The 15,339-nt window shown below is 46.3% G+C and overlaps 1 protein-coding gene across 9 annotated transcripts in view; it reads left to right on the top strand.

The window, feature by feature from the left end:
- dclk2a (doublecortin-like kinase 2a) overlaps positions 1–15,339 on the top strand; it is a 40,578-nt gene that overhangs the window by 16,934 nt on the left and 8,305 nt on the right. For 7 of the 9 annotated variants that reach the window (XR_003411998.3, XR_003411997.3, XM_027029262.3 and 4 more), the window contains exons 3-10: positions 1,605–1,707; positions 3,810–3,920; positions 4,667–4,723; positions 6,448–6,545; positions 13,303–13,350; positions 14,016–14,097; positions 14,254–14,359; positions 14,467–14,524. Coding sequence is in view for 7 of the 9 variants with exons in the window: in XM_027029262.3 (XP_026885063.1) it covers positions 1,605–1,707; positions 3,810–3,920; positions 4,667–4,723; positions 6,448–6,545; positions 13,303–13,350; positions 14,016–14,097; positions 14,254–14,359; positions 14,467–14,524 (663 nt within the window). In the remaining 2 variants the exon portion in view is untranslated. Of the gene's footprint in view, positions 1–1,604; positions 1,708–3,809; positions 3,921–4,666; positions 4,724–6,447; positions 6,546–13,302; positions 13,351–14,015; positions 14,098–14,253; positions 14,360–14,466; positions 14,525–14,705 lie in introns of all 9 variants that reach the window. The other 2 variants (XM_081724730.1, XM_027029261.3) reach the window with 2 other exon arrangements.

The following is a 15,339-nucleotide window of genomic DNA, read 5'->3' as shown; positions in this document are numbered from 1 at the left end:
TCACAGGCACAGTGGAGCTGAGAAGGAGATGCACACACACACACGCACACACACGCACGCACACACACACACACACACACACACACACACGCCACAATGCAAGCTAAAATGCTGAATTCTTACCTGAGCCCCAGGGGGCATAACTTGTAATGCTGTTTCTTCTGGGGTGTATGTGAGCGGGGCTATAGGGAGTGTGGCTGAAAGAGCTCCTGAATTGATGTTAAAAGTTGAGCAGTGATGCGGTTACCATGGCTCAGTTAACCCCCCGTGCACTGTTGCAGTCTGTCGCCACGACAACGCCAACAATTCCCATCTGCTTTCCTTACTGCTTGTGCTGTGCCTGATGATGCCTGAAATCTGTATGTGTATTTGAATTGTTTCAGGCTTGTTGTCTGTATAGTCCTTCTGTTGTGGTTTTAATGTGTTGCGTAATCACCACACACCTCCACCGCTGTCTTTTGAGCTCTGAGAACTGACTCATACTTAACACTTACTGAAGCACTTCTGCTGTTTTTCCATATAGCATGAGTGCACACTTATTTCTCTCTCTCTTTCTCTCTATCTGTTTTTCTCATTCTCTCTCTGAATGCTTTTTTCTCTCTTAGGGCATTGGAGATCTTTAGCTCTGTTCCCCATCTGTTTGTGATCGTTCTCCCAGTTTGATGTGTGTGTGTGTGTGTGTTTGTTTGATGTAGTTCCACACAGGGACCATCTGCCTCTCATGCTGCCCACCTCTCTGGTTGGAAGAGTGGGTTGAGCACCAGAGATCACTTGCCCACCACCAATGAGGGTGGGTGTGTGTGTGTGTGTGTGTGTGTGTGTATATGTGTGTGTGTGTGTGTGTGTGTGTGTCTGTGTGTGTGTGTGTGTGTGGTACCTTCTATTTGACCTTCCTTTGATGTTTTTTGTACTTTTTGTCTGAGGTCAACGTGAGCTCTGACCACTGGACCAAAGAGCCAGAGCTCCCATTTAATACCCATGCCCCTCATCAGGGGTCCTCACCCTGGGCTACACCGTCCCCTCACAGCTGGGGTGGGATCACGCTCCCAATGGCCTTACTCCCATCACACTTCTGAAGAGCCCGTCTCACCTGTCGAAGGCTTCTGCTCTTTTGGAACAAAGTTCTCTCTTTGGTTCACAACATCAGGTATCACCAACATCCAGCAGGTGGCGTGGTGATGGGACAGGACTCTGACTTTACCACAGGGACTCCCTACTTTCTGTGTTGCTTTGGTCCAGGAGGGACTGTCCCCTCTCTGGGGGGGTTCTGGTCCAGGAGGGACTGTCCCCTCTCTGGGGGGGTTCTGGTCCAGGAGGGACTGTCCCCTCTCTGGGGGGGTTCTGGTCCAGGAGGGACTGTCCCCTCTCTGGGGGCTTTCTGGTCCAGGCCGGCTTTCTTCTCCTCCTGCAGTATGAAAACACTGTGCGTTCCAGAGCTGGATGTTCCTGTGTTTTCCACTAAGCTGTATTTCATTTCCCAGTTTATTTCCAGTATCCGCTGAGGTGACTTTTTAGCTGTTTTTCTCTCACTGTGCAGTTCAGTTTTGTAGACGACATCATCGCACCCTTAAAAGCTCACTCTCTCTCTCTCTCTCTCTCTCTAGGTCACATGTCTGCAGGATTTCTTCGGCGATGATGATGTGTTCATCGCATGCGGCCCAGAGAAGTACCGCTACGCTCAGGACGATTTCGGGTTGGACCACAGTGGTAAGCCACCTGCTGGGCTTGGTTAACCCGAGCCTCTGCGTGTCCCTCCATAGAGTCTCTCCCCAGCTCAGTGATCCAGACACCACTGGCAAGAACACAGCGCTGGGTCAGTAAATGGTTCTGCACGTCCACGTGATGTTAGTCTCTGATGAGCTGCGTACTACACAGTGACTCAGGTCTTCTGCAGGGGGTAATGCAGATGTGAGGCATGCATGACTATTCCCTGGCTCAGGTGTCAGGGGTCAGGGGTTAGCCTCACCTCCCTGTCCTCTGTGATCTAAAGCACACTGTATTGTAGTGCACAAACCGTGGGGAGGTTCCACATCAGATCTGCATTCCACTTGGGTCCCAACGCTCCAAGTAAACACAGCAGACATCCTGTTAGTCGAGACAGTTTAGCCCTTGAAGAATTAAACAAATTCAACACACACACATGCACAAATACACACACACACACACACAGACACACACACACACACACACTCAGCTAACTATGCAGCATATGTAGTTCAGCTGTTTGGAATCTTCGCCCTACTTGTGTGTTTCTGCTCTACTTTGATAAAATAGGGCTTTTCCAAAAATACACGGACTTGCTACGTTTCCTCTGACACTTTCCACTTTCGCCCTTGTCTCAGACGCTCGCTGCTCGTTTCATTATTAGGACTGTGTGTAGTTTAAATCAATGTATTAAACTGATTCAGTCTCAATTCTTTCAAAATAATGAACTCACGCAAAATGCAGTGATGCCATCATGGCTGGGTGATTTCTTCATAACTGCTATATAATGATGTCTGCAGGGAAACACTGATGCATAGGTGGAGTCAGGGGTTAGCGGTAGTAAAATACACTTTTATATACTTTCTTTTTAACTATAACTGTGATGGTGTTTATGGGGTTACTATGAGAGTGATGGTGTTTATAGGGTTAACTGTGACAGTGATGGTGTATATGGGGTTAACTGTGACAGTGATGGTGTATATGGGGTTAACTATGACAGTGATGGTGTTTATGGGGTTAACTATGACAGTGATGGTGTTTATGGGGTTAACTATGACTGATGGTGTTTATAGGTTTAATTATGACAGTGATAGTGTACATGGGGTTAACTATGACAGTGATGGTGTATATGGGGTTAACTGTGATAGTGTATATGGGGTTAACTATAACAGTGATGGTGTTTATAGGGTTACTATGACAGTGATGGTGTTTATAGGTTTAATTATGACAGTGATGGTGTATATGGGGTTAACTATGACAGTGATGGTGTTTATGGGGTTAACTATGACAGTGATGGTGTTTATGGGGTTAACTGTGATAGTGTATATGGGGTTAACTATAACAGTGATGGTGTTTATAGGGTTACTATGACAGTGATGGTGTTTATAGGGTTAACTATAACAGTGATGGTGTTTATAGGGTTAACTATGACAGTGATGGTGTTTATGGGGTTAACTATGACCGTGATGGTGTTTATGGGGTTAACTATGACAGTGATGGTGTTTATAGGTTTAATTATGACAGTGATAGTGTACATGGGGTTAACTATGACAGTGATGGTGTTTATAGGTTTAATTATGACAGTGATGGTGTACATGGGGTTAACTATGACAGTGATGGTGTATATGGGGTTAACTATGACAGTGATGGTGTTTATAGGTTTAATTATGACAGTGATGGTGTATATGGGGTTAACTGTGATAGTGTATATGGGGTTAACTGTGATAGTGTATATGGGGTTAACTATGACAGTGATGGTGTTTATAGGGTTACTATGACAGTGATGGTATTTATAGGGTTACTATGGAGCTCGACATTCCCTCCCAGTGCAAAGGCCTGTAGCTCTGGATCTGGGTCCTGCAGAGCCAGGGTAATGTCATTCCTGCAGAACAGGATCCAACCAGTGTTTCCTCTCAGACAGCTCCTTCCTCCTTACCTTACCTGTTTCTTACACATACACACACACACACACACACACACACACACACATTCTGTTCTGTCTCCATTACTGCTGTACAGGGAGCCATCTGGCTTTCATTCATTATGATGTTCTAATATGTATGAAATCCAGAAACAAATTGTCTGTGTGTGTGCGTGTGTTCCAGAGTGCCGCGTGTTTAAGTCTGCTGCGTATGTGCCTCGCTCCACCACCCCAGTCAGAGCTACTGGCTGTAAGAGTCCAGGTGTTGCACGCCGCACCAAATCCCCCGCTTCAGGTGAGGAGAGTCTACACACACACACACACACACACACACACCTTACTCTTAATCTTACCAAATACTGCATGAGTGTGCTTTGAAAGTTGACCATTTGGACAGAGCATTTTGTGCAGCGTTTTGCATCAAGGGTGTAAAACATTTGTTTTTTACCACCAACACAGGAATAGAAACATGAGCTACAGTGAATAGAACTGTGTGCCCGTGATCAATAACTGATGATAATAATAATGTGTAAGTAATGATTAAAAAAAATAAGAGTTCAGAGAATGAAGAGTTCTGTCAGAATTTGGTACACCGAGTTCTGTTAAAATTGCCACTAAATGTATTAAAGTATATGAAAATGGCAGCAGTCAGGTTGTGCAGGATGTTTGTGTGAGTCATACTGTGAATTATACACTGTTAAATTATCTCCCTGTGTTCACCCACCTCCACACAGCCTTCCACACACACACACACACACACACACACACACTTTATTCAAGTTCAGTAAGTATGTCAGGGTCTCTTGTGTGACATTTGAGTGGTTTGTAAAATGAGATGATGTGGTGATTTCCGAAGATAAGCCCAGGTCTTTGATCTTTTGTGGAGATCTTTTGTGTGTGCGTGTGCGTGTGTGGGTGTGGGTGTGCGTGTGTGTGGGTTGAACATGACGAATTTAGAAGTTTTCCTTTCTTTCTCTCTCTCTCTCTCTCTCTCTCGCTTGTCTCACACACATCTCTGTCCTCTCTCTCCTCTCTGGCCAGTGAGGAGATCTACTGGACACGCCTCCACCAGCAGTCAGTCTCCAGTTAAATCCCCAGGTAGGTTTTAAAGGTCAATCCTAGTCCTGTGAGTTTAATCCTGAATAAAGGTCAATCCTAGTCCTGTGAGTTTAATCCTGAATAAAGGTCAATCCTAGTCCTGTGAGTTTAATCCTGAATAAAGGTCAGTCCTAGTCCTGTGAGTTTAATCCTGAATAAAGGTCAGTCCTAGTCCTGTGGGTTTAATCCTAACCCACAATAAAGGTCAATCCTAGTCCTGTGGGTTTAATCCTAACCCACAATAAAGGTCAATCCTAGTCCTGTGGGTTTAATCCTAACCCACAATAAAGGTCAATCCTAGTCCTGTGGGTTTAATCCTGAATAAAGGTCTATCCTAGTCCTGTGGGTTTAATCCTAACCCACAATAAAGGTGATTCCTATTCCTCTGGGTTTGAGAGCATTTCAGAGGCCAGGCATAATCTAAGGCTACCAAGACAAAGTCAAAGTCAAATTTATTTATATATATTTATATACAACAGCTGCTGTCACAAAGCATCTTTACAACTGTCCAAGTCCAAGCCCCCAGTGATTAAGACAAGGGCAACAGTGGTGAGGAAAAACTCTCTAGAGCACGAGGAAGAAACCTTGAGAGGAACCAAGACTCAAAGAGGAGGGGGTATCCTCCTCTGGGTGACAAAGGTCATCACCATAGTAACAATATAGACAATAAGAAGCAGAATAAGTAGAGAGAGAGAATAATAATAAAAATAAAGAAATAAGGGATTAAGACAGCTATAACTTCTGCTGCTTTAGGAGAATGAGAGGCACATGGAACAATCCGGAAGCTTCCTGAAATTTCTCTGTGAACTCATCATGTTTTTTGGGCCAGTATTGCGGAAGACAGCTGCTCCTGATCTCTGACCTCTAAATTTGGCGTTTAATAAAGATGGCGCACTGCAGTTCGTGGCGCTGTCTCTGCCAACCAGAGCAGAGCTGTTTAAAACAGAACCTTCCTGGCACCTGCCCAAACCCAGTAAGTCACACCAGCTGGACACACACTCTTAACAGCTGTCCTCCGCACCTGGTGCCATGCACAGAGTTGACCGCTACTCTCATGGCGTGACCAGAGCAGCAGGTCTCAAAGGCAGACCCATGTGTGACAGAAGCACCCGCCTGTGCCTGAGGTGTGTGAGCTGACCTCTCGTCCTGCAGGATGGAGAGATGGAGATGCTTGTTTCTTCTGCCCCAGAGTTTTGCCCTAACCCTTTAGAGCATGAACTACCTGTGGAGTGTAAGCCTTCCACGAGCTTCTGACCTGGATCTATAGAGCAGAACCTCACGGCTGGTGCCAGATTCTTCTGACCTGGGTCTATAGAGCAGAACCTCACGGCTGGTGCCAGATTCTTCTGACCTGGGTCTATAGAGCAGAACCTCACGGCTGGTGCCAGATTCTTCTGACCTGGGTCTATAGAGCAGAACCTCACGGCTGGTGCCAGATTCTTCTGACCTGGGTCTATAGAGCAGAACCTCACGGCTGGTGCCAGATTCTTCTGACCTGGGTCTTTAGAGCAGTACTTCACGGCCGGTCCCAGGTTCTTCTGACGTGGGTTAATGACAGTTAATACTGTTAGTTACTGAAGAGACCTTTAGCAAAAGACATAGTGAATATCCTTATAAAACAGTATAGTGCACATATAACTCAACTTTGTCGCATTTTCCTCCCACCATCCCGTCTGTCTGTTAAGTGCCTCTCTCCTGCTCTATCTCTCTCTCTCCCTCTCCAGTAAATGGAATTCCCAGTACTAGTCAGATATCCACTCCCAGGTCCACCAAGTCCTCGAGCTCGTCCCCCACCAGTCCTCGCAGCACACGCAACTTCAAGGTAAGAGCCCATTGGCATGGCAACAGCTGTGTGTTTGGTGCTGGGCCGTGCCGCACGTTTCTTCCTGCAGAATTAGGTTGCTTTTTTTGAGCTGGTTCATTGTCTGACAAACAAAGCGAGGAAGAAGAGGGAGGACAGGTGTCTTGTGGGGTTTAAGCAGAGTGTTTGTCTCAGCCCTTAGAGAAATTCCCTTTCACAGGACAGTCGCAATTTGGCTCCGAGGACACTGTAGGTCAGCTCCCCAGACAAGAAAGAAGTCACTTTGCATTCCAGAGACCCAGGACTGTTTCTGCTTTTTAGATCATGCTGGCCTAGAACTGAACTTAAATGGCAAGGACTGATACCAGATCGGTATGAATAAAGATGCTGAAACCCTGATGCAGTGATGGTGGGAAGCATCATCGTGCGACTTTGTGTTCTGCTGGTGATGTAGGGCAGGATGGAGCTGAACGTCTTGTTTGTCCGTGATGATGAGGACAGTCCAGGGCGCTGCTGCTTATTGTAATATGTTTACGTGACTTAGCTGAAAAAGGAGCACAGTGTGAGTCTGTTGAGTGAGAGTCTGTTGAGTGAGAGTCTGTTGAGTGAGAGTCTGTTGAGTGAGAGTCTGTTGAGTGAGAGTCTGTTGAGTGTGAGTCTGTTGAGTGTGAGTCTCTTGAGTGAGAGTCTTCTGAGAGTGAACTGAGAGAACTTTCTCAGCGTCCTCCTTTAGACAGTTTGTGGTTTTCAGCCCCTGTGATGCAGTCAGTATTGTTTTCGACTGGTGTTTACTTTTTGGGGGGGGGATGAAAAAAAATTAGATTTTTAGAAAATGACAACTGAAAGTCCTTGAGAAAGAAGAGGAAAGATAGAGATTAGATAAATAAACCAATAAAAAGAAGACATTCGCGTTCTTCAGAGTGTCCACATAAGGACATCCCATCCTCAGATCCTCTTCTGTAAGTTACATACCATGACAACTCCGAGGTCCCTGAACTTGGGAGAATTATGCGCCATGGAAGGTTTCAAATTGGCATAAATGAAATGTCATTACCCATGATCACTGAGAATCTTATCTGAAATGTTTCCCAGTACCACTGAATAACGGATGGAGGAGTCTCTCCTCAGCATGCCAGAGCTGGGAGTGAGAAGTTGTCAGGTTTATGGTGTAGCGTAGTACTACTGGAAAAGAAGGACGAGGAAATGCCATATGACAGCGGAAATGAAGTGACCTCTTATTAAAGCAGTTTAACCAATAATAGAAAAGGGCTTAGTGGATGAGGAAAATGGGGAAGGGTTAACCAAAAGAGACGCACATCACAGAGACGTCACGCGCATCACAGAAACAACACACACACACGTCAGAGACGTCACGCACATCACAGAGACGTCACGCGCATCACAGAAACAACACACACACACGTCAGAGACGTCACGCGCATCACAGAGACGTCACGCGCATCACAGAGACGTCACGCGCATCACAGAAACAACACACACACACGTCAGAGACGTCACGCACATCACAGAGACGTCACGCGCATCACAGAAACAACACACACGTCAGAGACGTCACGCGCATCACAGAGACGTCACGCGCATCACAGAGACGTCGCGCGCATCACAGAGACGTCGCGCGCATCACAGAGACAACACACACGTCAGAGACGTCACGCGCATCACAGAGACATCGCGCGCATCACAGAGACGTCGCGCGCATCACAGAGACGTCACGCGCATCACAGAGACGTCGCGCGCATCACAGAGACGTCGCGCGCATCACAGAAACAACACACACACGTCAGAGACGTCACGCACATCACAGAGACGTCACGCGCATCACAGAAACAACACACACACACGTCAGAGACGTCACGCACATCACAGAGACGTCACGCGCATCACAGAGACGTCGCGCGCATCACAGAGACAACACACACGTCAGAGACGTCACGCACATCACAGAGACGTCGCGCGCATCACAGAGACGTCGCGCGCATCACAGAGACGTCACGCGCATCACAGAGACGTCGCGCGCATCACAGAAACAACACACACACACGTCAGAGACGTCACGCACATCACAGAGACGTCACGCGCATCACAGAAACAACACACACACACGTCAGAGACGTCACGCACATCACAGAGACGTCACGCGCATCACAGAAACAACACACACACGTCAGAGACGTCATGCGCATCACAGAGACGTCACGCGCATCACAGAGACGTCACGCGCATCACAATAACAACACACACACGTCAGAGACGTCACGCACATCACAGAGACGTCACGCGCATCACAGAAACAACACACACACACGTCAGAGACGTCACGCACATCACAGAGACGTCACGCGCATCACAGAAACAACACACACACGTCAGAGACGTCATGCGCATCACAGAGACGTCACGCGCATCACAGAGACGTCACGCGCATCACAGAAACAACACACACACGTCAGAGACGTCACGCGCATCACAGAGACGTCACGCGCATCACAGAGACGTCGCGCGCATCACAGAAACAACACACACACACGTCAGAGACGTCACGCGCATCACAGAGACGTCGCGCGCATCACAGAGACGTCGCGCGCATCACAGAGACGTCGCGCGCATCACAGAGACGTCACGCGCATCACAGAGACGTCACGCGCATCACAGAAACAACACACACACACGTCAGAGACGTCACGCGCATCACAGAGACGTCACGCGCATCACAGAGACGTCACGCGCATCACAGAAACAACACACACACACGTCAGAGACGTCACGCGCATCACAGAGACGTCACGCGCATCACAGAGACGTCACGCGCATCACAGAGACGTCGCGCGCATCACAGAGACGTCGCGCGCATCACAGAAACAACACACACACACGTCAGAGACGTCACGCACATCACAGAGACGTCACGCGCATCACAGAAACAACACACACACACGTCAGAGACGTCACGCGCATCACAGAGACGTCACGCGCATCACAGAAACAACACACACACACGTCAGAGACGTCACGCGCATCACAGAGACGTCACGCGCATCACAGAGACGTCGCGCGCATCACAGAGACGTCGCGCGCATCACAGAAACAACACACACACACACGTCAGAGACGTCACGCGCATCACAGAGACGTCACGCGCATCACAGAGACGTCACGCGCATCACAGAAACAACACACACACACGTCAGAGACGTCACGCGCATCACAGAGACGTCACGCGCATCACAGAAACAACACACACACACGTCAGAGACGTCACGCGCATCACAGAGACGTCACGCGCATCACAGAGACGTCACGCGCATCACAGAAACAACACACACACACGTCAGAGACGTCACGCACATCACAGAGACGTCACGCGCATCACAGAAACAACACACACGTCAGAGACGTCACGCGCATCACAGAGACGTCACGCGCATCACAGAGACGTCGCGCGCATCACAGAGACGTCACGCGCATCACAGAGACAACACACACGTCAGAGACGTCACGCGCATCACAGAGACATCGCGCGCATCACAGAGACGTCGCGCGCATCACAGAGACGTCACGCGCATCACAGAGACGTCGCGCGCATCACAGAAACAACACACACACGTCAGAGACGTCACGCACATCACAGAGACGTCACGCGCATCACAGAAACAACACACACACACGTCAGAGACGTCACGCACATCACAGAGACGTCACGCGCATCACAGAGACGTCGCGCGCATCACAGAGACAACACACACGTCAGAGACGTCACGCACATCACAGAGACGTCGCGCGCATCACAGAGACGTCGCGCGCATCACAGAGACGTCACGCGCATCACAGAGACGTCGCGCGCATCACAGAAACAACACACACACGTCAGAGACGTCACGCACATCACAGAGACGTCACGCGCATCACAGAAACAACACACACACACGTCAGAGACGTCACGCACATCACAGAGACGTCACGCGCATCACAGAAACAACACACACACGTCAGAGACGTCATGCGCATCACAGAGACGTCACGCGCATCACAGAGACGTCACGCGCATCACAATAACAACACACACACGTCAGAGACGTCACGCACATCACAGAGACATCACGCGCATCACAATAACAACACACACACACGTCAGAGACGTCACGCACATCACAGAGACGTCACGCGCATCACAGAAACAACACACACACGTCAGAGACGTCATGCGCATCACAGAGACGTCACGCGCATCACAGAGACGTCACGCGCATCACAATAACAACACACACACGTCAGAGACGTCGCGCGCATCACAGAGACATCGCGCGCATCACAGAGACGTCACGCGCATCACAATAACAACACACACACGTCAGAGACGTCGCGCGCATCACAGACGTCGCGCGCATCACAGAGACATCGCGCGCATCACAGAGACGTCGCGTGCATCACAGAGACGTCACGCGCATCACAGACACAACACAAACATCAGAGATGTCCTGCGCATCACAGAAACCTCCTGAATCCATCAGTCTTATCAGAAACCAAAAAGACGTTTCTGTTTCTGCCTTGGGTGGATGTTGGCTGTGATTATGACCCTGATGTTGGATTACTCTTAATAAATCTCATATGTGTCTGCCTCCCGTTCGCTCTGTGTTACGCTCCGAAGAGAGGCCAGGAAGCCGGTAGTGTCCACTCCTCTCGTCTGTCACATGGTGTGCAAAGGAATACAGATGTTGGTAAAAATCCCTAGTAATTTTATTCATATATTTATTTTCTATACTGATGAACCCCTTTTTCACCCTTGAGCCAAATGAGAAGGACATCATCCTGGTTTGATTCCAGATCCAAAGAGTCTGTGTTTGGCAAAAAAAACAAACCACAGGATTCAGCTTTTTAGTAGCTGATCCAGCACTGAGCAGGCAGTACTCAGGTCAGGACCTGAGTTCCTGGACTCCTGGATTAAAGGTTTAGAGTGTCATAATGGAAGCGGGCCTTCCAATACTGACATTTCTCTTCGAGTTCTACTTTTGTCTCTATGGCATTTTTTGTGCTGACATACAGAATGTGATTGTGAGCCTTCTGTGTGATGACTCCTGTAGTAGAGACTATTTTCAGAGGTCTTATTAATACCCATAAAATGTTTCCACTAAACAGTATGGAGATGCACACACTGGGCACTGCTCAGTAAGGTTTGCTCTTCTCCTGGGTCTTTGTAAGGTAGACTGTTACGTTTTTTAGTTTTGTAGTTTTCTGTGACTTCCTGGATTTTGGAGGCAACTGGTTGACATTTGGGCTTATTACACAGTTGAAGACTCGACCTAATAATGTGAAAGCAGGCGGATGCAGGAGAATCTGCCGGTACATTTGGGGGAAAAAGGATCAAATGTGGGGAGGTAAACACATCTTATCACTATCTATTCACCATATTAGAACAAGAAAAGATTACATGGTGCCCAAAGACGTCTTTACATGAATTAGTGAAAGGAACTTTTAATTTTTATGTAAGAAATGGTCCCCTCCGCTACTGTTATTATAAAAAAAAAGAAAAAAACTAAAATAAAACCCTGTGATTCAAATTAGTTTCTTAAAGGAATGTAAGACATCACTCAGATCAGTTATAAAGTGCAGCAATTGGCATATGGATATTGATTGGTATTTTTTGTCTTAACGACCTGAACGTGAAACAGTGAGGTCGATCCATGATCATACATGTCTAACTCCCTGTTGAACATGTCCGACGCCGGAAAAAATCACATAAAAGCCCTGTATTGCCACCCTGATTACCAGAGATTAGGAGACTAAATTACAGGAAGACATGTGATGAAGTTGCAATAATAGTTACAGAACGTTACAGAAATAAACACCCCACTCTGTCCCCCCAAAAATAGTCTGTCATTAACCTCAAAACAATAACTGTAATATATAAAACAGTAACCGTCATTAATATTCTCTGCCAATGCGTAAACTGCTAAGACTGCTAGATTGTCTGGGGACATTCCTACAGCCAGTTAAGACGAAGCTTGTGCCTTTTAGACTGGCTCTGCTCATTCCTGAGTGGACCAGGGGTTCTGTGAGCCGGGTCAATTTTTAAGGTCATGCTTGGTCCCAATCCCAAGTGAAGTAGGAAGGCAGGCCTGAAACTTTCCAGCCTATCTGTCCTCAGCGTCCTGCTTCAGGCCCGGACTTCTGCTCTTCCTGTGACTGTGGTTTTCAGCTTCCTCTGCTGTCAGCTGGAGTCTGTACAGAAGGATGTTCCTCAGTGTAAACCTACTTGGTGCAGACCTTCTTGGTATAACCTTCTCAGTGCAGTCCTTCTCGATGTGTCCCCCATTTGTTTAAAACGCCACAGTCTAAGCCTCCTCAGTGTAGGTATGTTCAGTGTGTAAGCCTCTCCTGAGTTTGTTGATACTGGCGTGGTATAAGGAGACATTCCCTCTAACAATGAGGATGCCATCTGGTTATAAGCTATGGAGGAAACTCCCAGAATTGGTATCTTTTAAGGGCAATGAGAGGTTCCATAACTACATATAAAATGGTTGAATTTTATGACCCTGAAAGGGGTTGTATAAAAAAGATCCTTTACCTTTCCAAGCTATGAACTTTAGTAATTTGAATAGGCCTTCAGTAAAAGATTTGTTGTTTTGCACCATTAAAGCTCTTGTAAAGTAAAGATTTGCTAGCAGGCAGGTGTTTTTCACCTTGTTTGAGCTGTGAAGGCTGTTTTAGGCTGAATACTCTGTGCACACGGTTCCATAAACATCTCCCCACCTGCTTTTAGTTTAGCTGCAACAAGCGGACATGTGGCCCCTTCCAGCTCTGTGCGCAGGTACTATGATCAGTGTTTTTCTTAGCATGCTCACACATGCTCAGTTGGCCTCGTTTCCAAGCCGCTAGCCACCCATGGTGCTGTCATCTCCTGATCATGGGACTGGATCAGCATAGCAGAGACCATACACCCACTTGCAATAACATGTCAAATTTGAATCTGAATCTGAATCTGTTTACATGCTTCTGCTTTTCTCCATTGGCTGATTTTAGTTTCAGGCTTCCCAGTCTCTGCTTCGTTTTCATTCAGTCAGAATAAGTGAGAATGCATGATAATGCCACCATGATGCTAAAAATACCAAAACACTCAATCTTTATTTTTAAAGATATTTATTTATGGTTTATTATTCCTAACAGTTAATAAATCTGTCATACCATAATGTGTTAAACACAGAGAAATTAAAATATCAGCATTGCTTGGTAAATCATATGAGTGCATTTCTAAGAACATGTTGCAGTTAATTGGAGATAATCCCTTTGTAACGTAAATGACTAGACTTTTCTAGTTCCTCAGTTTTGAACGTTTTGTCACATGAGCGCTATCAGAAGCCCCTGGTTTTGTGGTAGTAAAGTTAGCTCAGCTTTGCTCATCATCCAGGCCTGACCCATCCCTTGTTAGCAGGGTTGTGGTTGGAGGTCTGATATCTCCTGGATCTTCCGTTACAGATCCCACATAATTCTTCTGCTTCAAATGTGAACGGCTCTTCTGAGCAGCCTCAGCAACACACCTGTATGACCAGCCCTGAAGGTCGGTATCCTCCACCTCCTCCCTTTGTCTGTCTCAGGTTTTGTCTCACTATAGCCAGGTTTTAAGGCATATTGGCCCTAGAGTTTGAGTACAAACTCTAATGCATTATATGGGCATGTAATCTAATGGGTGCCATTTCTGGTCTTTCTTGTGTAGTTGATAGCAATAGAAACCTGATGTCTTCCAGTATTTTGGAAAAATACAAAGTGGGAAAAGTGATCGGTGATGGGAACTTTGCAGTGGTGAAGGAATGTACTGAACGGTAAATTAAAACACTAGTTAGTTACAAAAGGCAATATGAATATTATTATATGTATTATATTTTCATTTATTTATGTAAATTCTATGTGCATAATTGTCGATCTCCAGGTCAACTGGGAAGGAGTTTGCCTTAAAGATCATTGACAAGAATAAATGCCGTGGCAAAGTGAGTTGGATACTTCAAGATTCCTGGTGGGAGGACATTTCCCCTTTATAATGACCTACCATCAGCCTTGCTCGGACAACGTCCAGTTTTATCCAGTACAGGGTGAATTAAAATATTAGTTAGTTACAAACAGCATAGCAAATATCTCCTGATTAGGGCTATTTATGGCTTTGTTACTCAGTCTCAAAGCACCAGCAGGTCCTGGATCTAGTCTGCGGCCCAGGTGTGGGAGAGAACGCCCTGACCAGGTCAAAGTTTCGTCAGCGGAATCATTTGAAGTCTATCTTCACTACAGGGCTGTGTACAAAATACCATTACATCAATAAATTGTGAATACACTCTTGGCAATAAATTAATCGATACAGTCAAGGCTGTATCAATATTTTTTGAATAATTATATTCTTTACCCAGTGTGGAACTGATGCATTCAAGTTATATGCAGTAATTAAAATATTGCACAACTCCTGATCAGACATGCATTTACGTATATTGATAGATATTCTGACCCGCAGATAAGAATGGATTCTGAATACAGCGTTCTTGATATTAAATGATGATACAGTATTGATTTTTATATAAAGGACAGCTACCAGATAAGAATGGCTTTATGACTCAGGTGCCGTCAATCACAATTTATTCAAACTATGATGTTCCTGATATTAAATTTTCTCTGATGATACAGTATTGAATTCTTTGTTTACAGTCTTGAAATTCTCTAAACAAGTACTGGAGCCTTGACTGAGGAAATGTCTTTCCTGTTTCATTCATTTCCTGAAAAAAAAACAATTGTGGATGTTTTAATGCATTTTGAATGG

The sequence above is a fragment of the Electrophorus electricus genome, chromosome 12 (assembly GCF_041902795.1).
Source record: "Electrophorus electricus isolate QZ-2024a chromosome 12, ASM4190279v1, whole genome shotgun sequence".
NCBI lineage: Eukaryota > Metazoa > Chordata > Actinopteri > Gymnotiformes > Gymnotidae > Electrophorus > Electrophorus electricus.
Note: the sequence above shows the minus strand (reverse complement) of the source record. Positions and strands in the feature narration are given on the sequence as shown.